General features: G+C 40.9%; 1 protein-coding gene across 3 annotated transcripts; it reads right to left on the bottom strand.

The window, feature by feature from the left end:
- Window positions 1-832: 832 nt before the first annotated feature.
- On the bottom strand, window positions 833-5281 carry LOC120293191 (disease resistance protein RUN1-like). 3 transcript variants are annotated; one of them, XM_039312147.1, is made up of 5 exons: window positions 4443-5281; window positions 2945-4024; window positions 2549-2821; window positions 1738-2465; window positions 834-1662 (listed from the first exon to the last, which is right to left on the bottom strand). In XM_039312147.1, exons 1-2 carry the CDS (start codon window positions 5081-5083, stop codon window positions 3589-3591), a joined length of 1077 nt encoding a protein of 358 aa, XP_039168081.1. In that variant the 5' UTR covers window positions 5084-5281; the 3' UTR covers window positions 834-1662; window positions 1738-2465; window positions 2549-2821; window positions 2945-3588. The 3 variants fall into 3 exon arrangements, with proteins under 3 accessions (XP_039168080.1, XP_039168081.1, XP_039168082.1); XM_039312146.1 differs by having other exon boundaries at window positions 833-2465; XM_039312148.1 differs by lacking the exons at window positions 834-1662; window positions 1738-2465; window positions 2549-2821 and having other exon boundaries at window positions 3696-3857; window positions 4443-5278.
- Window positions 5282-15706: the final 10425 nt, after the last annotated feature.

Here is a 15706-nt window from a genome sequence, read left to right as displayed (position 1 = left end):
AGATGTGGTTGATCATGGCCGGGAAGCTTTGAAGAGGGACCGAGGGACGCTGGTGCAGCTTTGCCGAGGGTTGAAAGACATCAAAAAAGCTTTGCCGAGGGTCACGCAACGTCAAGGAGCTTTGCGAGGGTCGCTTGATGCTAGATTTAGCTTGCCGAGCGTTAAGCGTCGCGTTGCCTAGTAGTGCGGCCCCAGCATTCTATCACATGGGGTTGCGGGACGCTAGCGTCGTGTCGCTTAGTTTCACTCTACCTTAGTGTTGCGTTGCCGGGTTTGCTTGACTTTAGAGGCGCGTTGCCTAGGGTTGCACAATGTCGGTACCAGTCCAACTATCGCGTCGCCCCCACTTGTGCTTTCATATACAACTGCAAGTTCCTTCCTTCTCTATTTTTTTAAATTTTTTTCTCCGTACTAAAAATTGTTCTGTAATAAATATTTTACAAGGCGTTTGTTAAACACCATTCGCTTTTCATGAAAATCTTTGAAGTCAATACCCTTTGCTTACACGCAAAGTCTTAAAAGCTAGACTCCCCCTTGGTATCTGTCCAACGCAATCTGCCTAGGAAAAACAAAGGAATCAACTAATCTTACCCTTGCAGACCTTTCGATTTTTGAGACAATTAGATCAACACTTTCCTCAAGAAGCAAAGCTTTACTATCTTAGAATTTTAGAATATGAAGTATCGGCATCATTAATTGGATTAAGAGAGGTGAGGAGTTTTATGTGATATATTTCACTGAACTTGGAAGACCATGGCCATTTAGCAAGCATTCCACTTAATATTGGATTGGTGCACTCTCGCATCACAGATCATAGAGAACGAGGGGGAAATAAAAGGTTTCCCAACCATGTCTGCAGCATTGTGCGAATTCTAATTGAAGGAGCAGACATTTGCAAATTTCTAGTAGAGGCAAGACAAAACAGGGAAAAGCAAGAGGCGTGATTTTGAATTGACATCGAAGGAGCAGACATTTACAAATTTCTAGTAGAGACGAGAAAAAGAAAAATAAAAACAGGGAAAAGCAAGAGACGTTGGAATCAAGATCACCCAGTTCGCATCCCCAAGAATCGCTACCTCATGAAGTGGTGCGAGCGGAACCCATACTCTCGCCACCGTTAAAGACCACCCATCTTCCTTGTCAAATTCTCTTCCATGGACTATCTCTTTCCTCGATTTCTGTTGAAAATTGTCTTCCTTGGAGTATCCTCCCTTGAAACTCCAATTCGTTTCCATCAGCTGACAGTGTTGGAAAACTAACCCTCAGATCATCCTCCTGTTGCTCGCATATTAGACGGAATCCACACTTCTTTATGCTTCCTTTCGGTGTTCTGAAGCAAACTTGGATATGGATCCAATCGCTCTGCAGAAGCTTCTCTTCTCCTCTCTTATTGTTGCTTGGGATATATACAAGCCTTACATGATCGGATTCAAGTGGATTAACAAGTTTAGCATTCCAATACTCTTCTTTGCCATTAACAAATACGCTGACCTCAAATAGCATTCCCAACGGGCTTCTTTTATACTGGCCAAGAATAACACAGACTGCTACTCCTAAGGACTTGTCATATATGTCTGGGGGAACCATGAAAGATATGGAGTCCTCTTTACAATGGAGAATCCATTCAGGCATCTCTCTTCCATTTACAAGAATCTCAACTTCCTGTCATACAGATAGTACACGTATCAAAAATTCCAAATGAGAGAGAGTGAGAGAGAGAGAGAGAGAGAGTCTGACCTTGGGTGATGACACATCAGCCACACTGACCCCTTTGCTTTGCTTGCAGCTATAAACAAACAAGTCTTTCCAATAATCATACTTGTTGATGCATGTCGGCAGATGAGTAAACTTGTTATTTGAAAGATTTAGGTGCATCAATTTAGGACGACTGAAGCATTCTCAAGGAACTCTGGAAGGTCTAGCCAACTTAGACTTGGGCATCCCAAATCGCTATCAGGATCAATTGAATCCTCCAAGTTCTTTGGAAACATGGCAAGATTCGAGCAGTTGGAAAGACTCAGAGACCTGAGATTTTTCAACTTATGAATGCTCGATGGAAGCCTTGTGAGGTTTTTGCAATATCCTAAATCTATTGACTCTACAGAGACAAAATTTTCAATTGATGCAGGAAGTTCTTTAATAGCCGTCCTTTGCATATCAAAATGTTTTAGATGTTCCATCTTTTCCAGAACATCAGGGCATTTCTCAAGTTTAAAGCAACCAGAGAGAGAAAGCCGCTGAAGAAACTTTGTCTTGAGTGTGTTTGGAAAGATCCTAAGATTAAAGCAACCTAATACGAACACACTTTCTAACTTGTCAAGATCTCCGACGAATTGGTGAACCTCCACCAATTTTTCGCACCTCAAAAGATATATGCTCGTCAGAAGTGGAGCCGATGAAAGGTCAGGAACACTAACCAGGGACTTGCAATCACATAACTTGATGGACTTCAAACATACAAAATTCTGCAAACACATACTGGTGCAGTCATTGAGCGCTGCAAATATTTTGCGTTGAAAAGGGAAAGCTGATCATTACAGGGGCTTACCTGACAGTTGCCTATTAATTGTTTGATATGACTGTTCTGGAAATGGAGTCCCACGAGTTTCTTTGGACCAGGGCCAAATTCTAGATCCGGCGGATTGGGCCATTCAACCCATCCTAGCTCATTAAAGAGGCGTATAGGACCTTGTGAAGAGATACGCACATAAGGCAAGATGAGCATTCTCAACCTTTTCATGTTTGTGAAAGCACCACGACTAATGGTCATCTCTTCTGCTGCGGGCGAGTTCAATGCTATGGCCTTTACTGCATTCGGTCCCTATCCACAACAGAGCAAATGCAATCATCAGACAAAATTTCCAATTGAGATTTACATTTTATTGTCCGAATCAGAGTAATGTAAAAACTGAGATCTAGCAAAATTGACATAAACAACTCTTACCGTATTTTCACATAGAATGTACCGAACATCTTCAAAAAGCCATAGTCTACTACGCTTCCCAGGATCATCACGACATGCCTGATTAACAATATCTTGACCCATCAACTGAGTCAAATCATGCATTTGCAGGGTCGTGCCCTCGTTTTTTATCAAGGATCTTTCGATGAGAATTTCTATTCCTATGGTTGTGTCGTAATCACAGCTGTCAAGAACTTCCTTGATGTAGATTGTACGCTGCCCCTTAAAGAAACAAGCAATATCTAGGAAAATCTCCCTCTCATTGTCCTCCAATCCATCGAAGCTTATCTTGAGAACTTGATTGATAGTTGGTTCAGGAATTTTGGAGAGTTTATGCAGTGCACTTTCCCATGCAGGTTCCTTTCTTCCACGTAAGAATGAGCCCAACACTTCCAGGGCTAATGGAAGGCCATTGGCATAATGCAGTGCTCCATCAATGAGATCCCCTCTTATTTCTACTTCATTGCTATTTGTAAAGGCGTGCTGACCAAAAAGGTCTCGTGCTTTGTCGTCTTGTAAAGTTTTAACTTCATACACACAATTTCTGGCATGAGAAGTTAGTAAATGTTTATCCCTTGACGTAACAATGATTCTACTTCCTTGGCCAAACCAATTGCTTCTTCCAGCTAAGGCATATATTTGAGAAACAGGAGAACCTTCTTGCAACATAGTCTTTCCCGTATCAAACTAATTCCTCCAGCGACACTGTAGACCGTTATAGGATGAGCTAGGATCTGAGATAGAAGATCCTTTTGTAAAGTAACAAGACCATCGCTTCGGTTTGATTTTTCTCTAACTTGCTCCAAAAAACTACAAGCCGCAAATTGTCTCATCATAGCATTATATAGGGCCTTGGCAACTGCCGTCCTTCCAACGCCTCCAGGTCCCCATAGACCTATCATCATAACATCATCATCATCAATCGACTCTTTCTGTGACAACCGTATCAGTTTTTGAACTTGGGAATCTATTCCGGTTGGATACTTAGCGACATGTAAGGGTGTTCGGTCAAGATGAATCAATAATTCCTTTATGATGCATTGGATGACATCTGCTTCATCTCTAACAAGCACTCAAAAGAAAGAAAAACCCTTTTTAGCATTTCAAAGCCATAGCAGGAATTCAACCTCTAACGTGATAAGGAAAATTTCATAAGAAGATAAGCAAATAATAAGATGCAAAGTGGGTGAACCTGCGCCAACATCTACGCAGGAAAATTACAAACAACCTGAATCTGAAGACAATAATGACTCAGGCACTATGAATCGCACTATTTATGTTTGATAATTCTCATTATCCACACAACAAGAATCAATTCAAAGAATCTACTAGCTTTAGTTATTTGAATTTTGTGGCTACTGTCTAATTTATCTCCACTTTGTATCTTCAATTAAAAGATCCAAAAAAGAGCATACGATTTGATATCTAACAAACAATCACAAACTAACAATCACAAAACACCATGTAACATTGTGCGCACCTGTCATTCAAGTCCCACCCAGACAAGCTACCGGCTTCAAAGAGAGCCTCCTTCCATCTCTTCACTTTCTCTGAATCCTTACCGAACTTGGACTCATGCTTAGCCATAGCTCTCCCATAACTCTCTCTTCCTCCTCTTATTTCTCTTGGTTCCACTTTGTAAAACACTGGGAACACAATCAGGCCCGTTCGCTCCTTGCACTCCATGATTTTCACAGCCTCTTCCAAACACCACGGCGAGGAGGCGTAGTCCTCAGAGAAAACGATGATCGCGATGCACGATTCCTCGATCGCCCTCATGAGCGTCGGCGATATTTCCTCTCCTTTCCTAAGCTCCTCGCTATCCACAAAAGTGTATATTCCTCTCTGGTCCAGAGCCGCGTAGAGATGACTGAGGAAGCCTTGGCGGACATCTGTCCCTCTGAAACTGAGGAACACATCGTAAGTCCTTTTCATATTCGAAGAACCACCCATTAGAATAGCTGATGGTACATGTGCTTCTCTAGAATGCCAAGCTTCGGAACAGAGAGAGAGAGAGAGTCTTGCTAAGAGTCTTGCTAAGAAAATCAAGGGCTTAAAGCAGAAGCAGAGTCGGCTTTGCTCTCGGAGATGCTCGGAGGCCTCTGACCCGGGGTTGGCCATCCCCGATCGGCAGCGAAGTCGAGGATCTCTTCCCGATGCCCCGGCTCTGGCTCTCGCTCGCTTCAAAGAAACAAGCGCTCTCAGGGTTTGGAGGGCGAGATCGACGTGATCGACCGACGAATCTGGAACGATGAAGAATCGGCCAAGGACTCAGAAGACGAAAGCTGCCACCAGGGTTTATAAATCTGGCTGTGAGGTCTCGGGTCCAGCCCGCGCGCAAATCCACCTTTGAGGTATCAAGTCTAAGTGCTAGCGTTCTAGGCCCAGTCCTCGAGATAGAAGGATAATCACATAGAGACGAGCCGATGCAATGTCAAGCTCGACCCACATGTTTGATCGCTCGAAACTTCACTCGAGCTTAGCTTGATTGAGAATTGAATTTCTTGCTTGAACTCAATTGGAAAAGAAAATTGAAGTATTCAAAAGTTGCGCTTGGATTCAATTTTATTATGTTGAAATATAAATAGACTAGGCTTGAAATTTCATATAAATAATTTACAAAAAGAATAACTCAATTGGACTTGTAAAACTATTGAGCCGAGTACTAATGAGTTGAAGTTCGATATCATATGGCACATTTATGTTTAAGCTTCACCTAATCTCGATTTTAGTATATTGTAAATATTATTTCTGTGAAACAACGAACCCTCCCCCATGCCTAACGAGGGGGGTCGACAATCTTGTTGGCCCTATGAAGAAAATAAATTAAAATTATAAATTAAAAAATTATCTACATTAGTATTGACATCTGAGTTTTACTTGACACCTAAAAAATTGTTCTAGTCTCAAGCTTCTGGAAAGGAAATTAACATATAGGCCATTGAAATGACTTTTTAAAGTATACAACCAAGTATCGAAAGCATCCAAGAAAAAGTATGGGAGACGAAAAACTTGATACAAGTCAAGCAAAAAATAAACATGGTCTCGTTATTAACTCTCGGGACATGAATCCCCATAAGTTAAACACGATGTTAAGTTGGGCAAAGAATATATAATGTCTTCTTATTTAACCTTGGGAAAGCTTGAGGCCAGATGCTAATTCTAAACCTAATTCTATTTATTTTACGATGGTGAAGCTAATTTAAGCTATTCTAGCCAATTATTTAGGATGTAGTTCTAAGTATAATCAGGCTTTTATTAACTAGAACCTAGTCTAACTTACTTCTTGAAACCTAAGTTTATTAATCCAAGATAGCCTGTTAAAACTAAGCTAGGCTAATAATTAGGTGTCCTCGGCTGTTGGGTCGTCGGGAACCATGCTCTAGCTCTCATCAGTGTATCACTTTGCTCGTGGAGTATGACTCACGCAATGGAGCGAAAGACCAAAGATAGATTCCCCAACTACCACGTACTATCACAGTCAGGTCAATAAAGTAGAGATTCTTGCCCGATTGCCCATTTATTTGTCGAGCTTCTTTTTAACTTTCGTCTTCTTTTTTGCGTAAACCGCGGAAGGCAGCAATTAGAGCCACTATTCGAAAATGATCGTCTACATTCTCACGGAACCGAAGTTTCTTTTCTCCCTGGACCCGAGCAGGTCCTTAAAAGGCTCTGACCATCGAAAAAGTTCGGGTACAGCTAGGTAGGGGGCTGGAAAAAGATTCCCTCCCCACGGGGAGGCCCGCCAAGGGCCCTTAAGGGGTTCCTCGCCCCCCAGCTGGATGGGCAAGTCCCTCGTGGGGGTAAAACCCCACTGGATTCCTACCCAAATGAAGGCCAGGTTCCTTTTGGGAATTTCCTCGTTCCCTCCCTTCCGAATAAATATCCCACGCACCAGTTCTAGGAAATTTCTTGGCAATATCATTTCCACTTCCTTGAATTTTGCATTTTGGATAGAGGACGACTTGGGGCCGACGAGACTTAAACCAAGGGTCGCTAAGGGATGGAAAATGAGAAAGAGAATGAACTTTAGCGCAAGCCAATGAAAAATGTAAACACAATCCTAATATGAATGCGACTTTACCAATATTCTTTGAGGGAATCACTTGGCATTTTCACTTGCCAAATAAAAAGGATTTTGACACTTCCAAAGGAGGAGAAGAAAAGAAAGAATATATCTATATAGTCAAGATTAAGATAACAGAAAATAGCAAATTGCTTGAACATATTTACCTAAATGATGTTTCAACCCACTATTGCCTCAAATTTACTATATGTTATAATTCCATGCAATCTTGCCATTAAATTTTTGCTTACGAGACTAATGATATTTGCGATGCATGATGATCATATTGCCATTTTTTCATTGGAGACCCATGTAAAATTGGAGAAAGTTGAATCTACCCAACTTATTTCTACTATTGTTAAGTCAAAATTGCATATTGCAATTTTTTTTTTCGGTCCAAACATATCGCAATTTAGAATAAAATACAAGTGAGATCGGTAGACCTATAAAAACTTTCTAGGCTCATAGTCTATAGAAAATCTTGCCCTGTGGGAATTACGCACAAATTGCCTAATACTCTCCTTCCACGTAAGAAAATAATTATTTCATATGATTAAAGTGTCCTACTAATCTCCAACAAAGCCAATCCGAATCCCTATGATGAGCCCAGCCAGGGAAAAATTGTCATCAAGTCTGAGAAAAGCATATTACCAAAAATGTGAAGACAATGACTTGCATGTCTCTCTCCACAACCCTAAATTGAGTGTGCTTGCACTAACTCAATCGGATAAGAACAACATGTCAGTACTACTAATAGTGAAATTATCTCGAAAAGGCAATTACAATGAGATAAAAACTTATCTTTTTTATTACTTTTATCAAAAACTTAACTTTCAGGTGATCGGTATCAAGAACACATTGGATCCGAATAAGACACAGTATGCGATAAATTGTTCACATGTGACATTGTTTATATTTGATGATACGAAGAGTCGATTGTTGTGTGTCTTGTTCTTACATATATCCATTCATATTAGGTGACTAATTCAAATTAGATCATAAGAGTAAGGAAAGGCTGATAAAATGGGATGATTTAATGTCCAAATAGACTCAATATATCGCTTAAGGGATTATTAATTTTTATTTTTATTTTTGTTGAAGTGAAGATAGGTGCGAGCAAGGAATTTGCACGTTGTCCAGGAGACAAGGAACATGTGGTCAAGTGCTCGGGGTAAAGAGGTTGAAAGCCAATGGCCAGTTGATTTTGTGAGATTGGCCGGCCCCGCCGTACAATGATAATGTGCCCACTACAGAAAACGGGTACTCCCAGTTCATGATATCGACTCGTCATGCGATACATTGGTATCAATTGATGACTGCACTTATAGTTCCATGATTCATAAATGAAGTCCAATTTCATTGACACATAAATTTTTGCTCAAAAATTTCTCATGGATTTCCATAAAAATTAAGAATAAGAATAGTAGAACTTGACTTGTAAATTCGTAATCAAAATAGGGATATCACGTGATTTCGCATTCGCATTTTTTAATTTCAATTTTTAAACGTAGAATTTATCTCATGAAATGGTATATCCGAGTCGAATTTCGACTTTTGTGAACTAGCCTGTCACACAACTCGATAAAAAAGGAAAAGGGGAGCAACGCTCTAACAAGCACAGCCATTAAGGCACAAGCTACGCTCAAAAGCAAATCAAAAAAGGGGAAATTTCTATATAGAAGTTTAAAGTATCATCATTTTTTCAAATAAGAGCTCGAAATGAACTTTGTGTCCATGATTATTTTAAATAAAGACCTAAAGTAGCCATTGTCATTTTAAATAAGGGACTAACCTCATCGGTCGTTGGTCAGCTAAATATTTTGACCGATCAAGGGTGTTTTCTTCTAATAACAATTTTAGTTTTGAACTATTTTATATTCTTTTCTTTTCTTTCCTTTCCTTTTTTCAATTTTTTTTTTCCAGCTAAGGGCCAATGGTTGTCAACAAGGACTCTACCAAGGTTGATCTCGCCTAGGGCCAACGAGGGCTCAACTACCTTGGCTGGTTGCTGGTGAGGTGACCCTCGCCTCAATCTAGCGAGGGTTGACCTCGTCGATGGCTACAAGGGCGGCCTCTCCTAGGGCAAGAGTCACCAAGCCCTCGTCAACTCTAGGTGAGGCCAACCCTTGCCTAACCCTTTCCAATGAAGAAGAAAGAAAAACTAGAAAAGCAAAAAAAAAAAAAAAGAAACAAAGGAAAAAATTCAAATGACTAAATGCCCTTGACCAAACGAAAAGTCTGGCCTTTATTTGAAATAGATATAGTTTCTTTAAGCGCTTATTTGAAATAAGATATACTTTGAACCCTTACTTGAAAAAATGATGACACTTTAAGTCTTTATTTGAAATAATGTTCATTTCAGACTCTTATTTGAAAAAAAGAAGGTATCTTGGGCCCTTATTTGGGATTTTCCCAAAAAATGGGCCAAAGCCTTAAAGAGTAGAGAATAAAAGGGAAGAGTTAATAAATCACGAAAAATCCTAAATCAATATACTTGGACAAATTTAACTTAAATTAATTTGTGTTTGACAAATGAAAGATAAAACCTCAAATTAGTACATTCACCAACTGTCATGTAATTTGACGATGAAATCTAATAGAAATTAAAGATAAATTTGTTATAAGTGTATCAATTTGAAAGTTTTTAGTACTAATAAAATTATTTTATTATATTATTATAAATATATTAATTTAATTTTTTTTGTGATATTAACTTAAAGGAATGGGTTGCCTAAGTCTAGACACACGGAAAAGACTTTGGAACAGGAATCAAGGAAATGTTAGATGATGTTTAAGGGCCTTTCGATTCTTCACTGGAGAGTACAACACAAAAAGAGGGAAAAAAAAAAAAAAAAAAAGGAAGGCCATGGGGATTTGGATATAGGAATAGAAATGCGCATCATAACTATTTTATATTTTTATTTTTTACTTTTTAAAAATAAATTTGAAATAAAAATTTATTTATAATATAATTTCATTTTTCTATTTTTAAAACAAATTTTTGATCAAGAAATGAAAAGTAATTTATTTTATTTTTTTATTTCTGAAACAAAAAAGAGAAATAAAAAATTTTCTCATTGCTCACCCTCCCTTCTAGCTGGCCACCAGCCACCCGCTCCTTACCACCTACTATCCATTGCTAGTCGCCACTAGCCTGCCCGCTGCTTGAGAGGGAGAAATTTTATGTCATTATCAAACACGTTTGTTTACTCAAAAACTTGTCTGGGGAATAGAAATAAAAAATATATATTTCTGTCCAAAAATTGATTTATGAAACAAAATAATTATCATTTGCACCCAAAAAAAATTCAGGAGCTTCCTTGAGAATCTCCCAAAAAAAAAAAGAAAAACTGTTTTTAGGAGCTGCCTTGATCTCGTTTCTCTATTTCTTATTGAAAACTCTGATGATAGCTTGCGTTGAGGTGTATTGCGTGGTCCGGTTTGCGCAACATCGTTCCTAATATGGAATTATCTACATTAATACAAATTGACCACTGCATTTATATTTCTATAATTCATAACTTGAGTCGAAGGCTGAGGTCCTGAGTCTAATGGTGGAGTCTCGGCCCCGCTCATGTGATAACCTGTTTGGGTGGTGTCTTTAGTCCATGTGCTGAGATCCGCAATCAACCTTTCAGGTCCTAGGTCCAGCACTCGGGATAGAAGCGTAATCGAATTAAGACCAGCTAATACAATGTCTAGCTTGACTCACATTCTTGATGCTCAAAACTTCAATCCAGCTGAGCTTGATCATGTATTGAAATTTCTTGTTCGAACTCAATTCGAGAAGAAAATTGACATATTCAAGTTTCGCTTGAATTCAACTTGATTATGTTAAAATACAAAAGAAAATTTCTTGAGTCTTCTTCAATAGAAGAGAAAAACAGGATTTTAAGGTCGGGCGCTTGGTCTTTTACTAGGCATCTCCTTGTTCTTAAGCCATGGGAGCCAAGTACTCCTCCGCACGATATTAAATCTGATTCCTGTGCATTTTGGACGCTAATTCATGGATTGCCTATTGAGGGGAGAACAGAAGAAGCCATCCGGAAAATTGTTGAGTTAGTGGAAGTGTAAATGAGGTTAAAATTGAAACTAGAGGCTTTGCGTCCATCGTAATAGGAACAAGGGTTACTTTGAAGCTGTCCACTCCTTTACTATTTGGGATGATTTCAACATTTCAAGGAAAGGAATATTGGCTAGATTTAGATATGAACGACTTCCCCATTCTGCTGCTCATGCAATAGGATTGGCCATAATGCAAAAAACTGCAAGTTAGTACCCTATGATGAGGATTTTTTCTCCAGTAATGATAATATACTCTGGCTCTTGGCTAAAGGCTGAAACAAATGCCAATAGCCCTTTCTGGGAGTCCTTTTATGGAGATATTACTGAGTAGGAGCTGGGTGAGATCGTGCCTGAAGCTACAATTAATTCTGGACAATTAGCTCTAATTGTGAAGGAGCCAAATAGCTCCCATTTTCAGCAAGGCCCCCCACAGGATGAAAGAGGTAAGAGAAAACTCATCGAAGTAGACATGTCATCTATTGAGGCAGAACCGAGAACAGAAGACTTTCCTTCCCATACAATGGCTCTTAATCTGCCTGTAGAGCTCCCTCCATCACAGTTTGTGGAGGAAAAGCTACAAAGGAAGAAAAGAAAAGCATCCTCAGCAACACGAAATAAAGGCAGTAGATATTGTCCATATGATCAGAGAATCAAACCATTGCAAATATTGGATGAGAGGCTACTTATGGATACTCCGATTCAAGAGGCGTTGAATTCTAGAATATGGGCTTTGGTGGCTACCCCTAATAAGCTACCGAGAGATATATGAAGAGACATATGAAACTTCTTTGTTGGAACTATCAGGGATTGGGCATACCTTTGATAGTCTAGGCATTGAGAGCCATTTTGGCTCAACAAAGGCCCAACTTGATTTTTTAATGGAGACTAAGAATCATAAGGAAGCAGTCTGAAGCACTATTTTGCGGTTAATTCAACAGGAATTGTAGGGGGTTTGACTCTTTTTTGGAATGAAGGAACGAATATAAGGGTAGATTTAGATAAAGATGAGTTCATCGACGTTATTTATGAAGATCTTGAGAGAGAAAAACAGAGCAGATTGACTTTTATCCATGCACCAATTTCTTTTCAAGAACAGTTGGATTTATGGGAGAAAATTGAGAGCTTAAACTTGCAGGAACAATTACCTTGGGTATGTTTAGATGATTTTAATGAAATTTTGTATCATTGGGAGAAGGTGCGTAAAAGAATGATGGAAAATCACAGGTTAAGTGCTTTCAGAGACTTTTTAAATGCTTGTCATTTGATGGACATGGAGAGTAACGGATGTGTTTTCACTTGGTCAAATAATTGTGAAGGAGAGGAATATGTTGAAGAGAGGTTGGATCGGGTAACTTGTAATATCAAATGGAGACTTTTGTACCTAGAAGCAGAAGCATGTGCATTATCAGCCATTGGTTTTGATCATTGCCCTCTTTTATTGTCTTTTCAGTTGAACCGGTTAAGAGAGTCAAGTCATTTAAATTTGAAGCATTTTGGCTTGAAATGAAGAGTGTGAAAGGGAGTGTTTTCACTTGGTCAAATAATCGTGAAGGATAGGAATATGTTGAAGAGGAGAAAATATTCAGTAGTATGTGCGTGCCACGTCATCCGCTGACGTGGTGCGCACTTACCACTCAGGTATCGACACCTGTCCTGGGGGACTCGTTGGAAAATGAAAGGACCCGCTCAGCTCGGCTTGGCTCGGCTCGCCGGCAGAGGAAAAGACAGGTCAATGGGTCAAGAAATTCGTGAGCTCCCGCCCGAATTTTTTGGGTTTTTTCTCCCCTCTTAAGAGAATGAACAGAGAACGACAGCCCTGTGTTTCCTTCTCCGCGCATTTCAGGCCCTCCGCTTCCGCCTCCGCCTCCTCAAAAGCCTCGCCGGTCATCTGCGTCTGGCACGTCGCCTCCTCCAAGAGCCTCGCCAGTCGCTGTCGGGTCCCGACCCCCTTCGCCTCTGACTGTTCCCACGAAGATCGAGCAGAAGGTTTGTGCTCGCGTTGGTCTCTCGGCAACTTCTGGACCTTGATTCCCTCCGACGAACTCCGACTCCGAGCCCTCGAGGTCGATGGTCGGGACCTGAGGGCCTCATGCTTCTTCTCCTTCTCCGCCTCCCCAAAAGCATCGCCGGTCTGCTGCTGGCACATCGCCCCGAGAGCCCTGCTGATCGCAGCTGGGTCCCGAGCCTCCTCTGCCTCCGCCTCCGCCTTCGATTGTTTCCAACGCGGAGATCGAGCACGGAAGGAGAAGAGAAGAAAGGACAAAACCACCCCCTCCCTCTCCTCCCGTCCCCTAAACTCCTCTCGCCGTTCCCGACAGCTTCATCGATGCCTTTGATAGTTGTGTCCGATTCAGCTCAATCCCTGAAGAAATCCAAAAGCAAGAGCAAAGAGAAGAAGATGAAGGCGAAGGTCCAGCTCGAGGCCGACGGCGGCTTCGAGTCTCCGACGTCGGACAAGAAGCACAAGAAGGAAAAGAAGAGCGGCAGCAAAGACTCCGAATCCAAGCAGCCGAAGCTCCTGGAGCATCAAGGGGATGCGAAGAAGGAGATGAAGAGGAAGGCGCTAGAGTTGTGCGAGGACGACGAGGAAGACGAGCGAGACCAGCTCCGAGCTGGTCGACCCTGAGAACTTGAAGGGGAAGAAGAAGAAGAAGAAGAAGGCGAGGTTGAGCGACGGCGATGATGGGGTGGCTCAGGAGGAGAACCGCAACGCTTTGTCGAATTTCAGGATCTCGGAGTTGAAGGACAATGGGATCGAGGCGTTTTTTCCCCATTTAGGCCATGAGGTTTGACATCGTCCTCGATGGGAGCACTGGCCAGGTATGAAGACTTTTTATTTGAATTCCGCTGGATTGACATGTCGATGGTCGCGTGCTTGGTTGAAATCTGCTAATTAACTGACAAATTAGAGAAGTGAATGGTCTGGACGTTGCAGTAATGACAGCGTGTGATGTGGAAAAGGGTCACGAAGCTGACATATATGAAAAGAGAAGCAGGTTTTGTTGGCTCTATGAGTAGTGAATGGTTGATGTATGAGCCCGGTGAATGTTGTTTTAATTAACATCACAGCAAAGCAATTACGGTGTAGAGCAACATTCTACAAGCCACTCCCGAATTCCCATGGCTCAGTCTTTGGTCATGGCAGGCACCGACTATCATTCCTCTCTGTGCAGAGCAACCGACAAGCTGGTGGATATGAGTTCGCATGCCTCCGCGGGGGTGGAGTTGAAAAAATTGTCTTCATCAGTGATGGACTCTGCAGAAGGAAACCTCCCAGGTCATCCCCTTGGTTTCTGATTTGGAGATCTCTGATGGGATTTTGGGGGATCAGGTTTTGTAAACTCCAAAGACAACCTTTCTCCTGAAGGTGGTGGTACTACAATGAACTTGCTTCAATTATCATCACAACTTCAACATGTGGAGGATCAAAGGCAATCCATCCATTTGAAGGAGCAAAATGATGTTTTCGGTTGCCCCAGCATCACTTGAGCATTTCAAGACAAGGTACAAGGAAATCCTTGAAACCTTCATTTGCTTGATGGGTAGGTAGCGCCTATGTTTCTCTCATATTCAGTTTGCTTTGTCGATATTCGCTTTATTGGAAATTGACTGTATATACTATGAGAGGAGAAATTATTTAATTTTTTTTCCCACTTCTTGTGCTTATTTAGATGAAATGTTGTTTGGCAAGGTTGTTTTCCTTGAACTCTGTCTTAGCACTGAGTATTAAGTTGCGCTAGGCTCTAGCTGATAAAAAAGAATCTGGTCCCTACTGGTATTGGAGTGTGTCTTACTTGCTATGCCACCCAATTGCATGGAGTTGTCAATTTTACAGCAAACTCTCTCGGCAAAGTTGTCACCTCTTGACTCTGTTTATATATAGACTGACAACTTGCCCTGTCTGATATGAGAGGATGTTTAGGCCAAGATTGCTACTGCAGGCAAAAGTAAATCTGGAACCAATTCCACTTTTCTTTTCGTCTGCTACTGTCGAACTTGATGTTGCAGTTCAGTTCACTTAGTGACATACGCATTCTCATTTTCATTGCAGTTACAATTGACAAGCGGTTCGAAGCTTTGCATGTTTTCTGCATTGTTTCTCAATTCTTCTGCTGGTCCGCTCGAATTCATGATCCCGTCTTAGTGAAACAGAGATTGGCTGAGATTGGCTTTTTATTTCTCTCGAGGGAGAGGTTAATGGTAGTAGCATAGGGAAGATCAATATTCTTCAATGGCCACGGAAGGCAGTGGTACACCCAATTGAGCAATAAATTATTTATTGAACTTTGCAATTTTTCTGGTCCAAGCAAGAAGGTGAAAGAGTAGTGAATTTAGTCTACGAAGGTGTTGGTAATGGTGGTCCAATTAAGAAAAATCAAGGATCGAGTAAAAATCCTCATGCGAAAGGGTGTAATGCCGCTAATTCAGTTTTATAGCTACTACTAAGACCTTTGTTCTTCCCGCTTTCTGATGGTGATGGTGGTCCGACTTCTCCATAACTTCGGTCATGGAGATCTTGTCGTGCATTGCCCGTTGATGTTGTGTCTGTGTTGGTTTGTTTTTGTTGCTTCGATTGTCGAAAATCTATGGCAACCATGCAGAAGAATTGCAAG

Source organism: Eucalyptus grandis, chromosome 5 (assembly GCF_016545825.1).
Source record: "Eucalyptus grandis isolate ANBG69807.140 chromosome 5, ASM1654582v1, whole genome shotgun sequence".
NCBI classification, from domain to species: Eukaryota; Viridiplantae; Streptophyta; class Magnoliopsida; order Myrtales; family Myrtaceae; genus Eucalyptus; species Eucalyptus grandis.
This window is presented reverse-complemented; position numbering and strand designations above follow the sequence as displayed.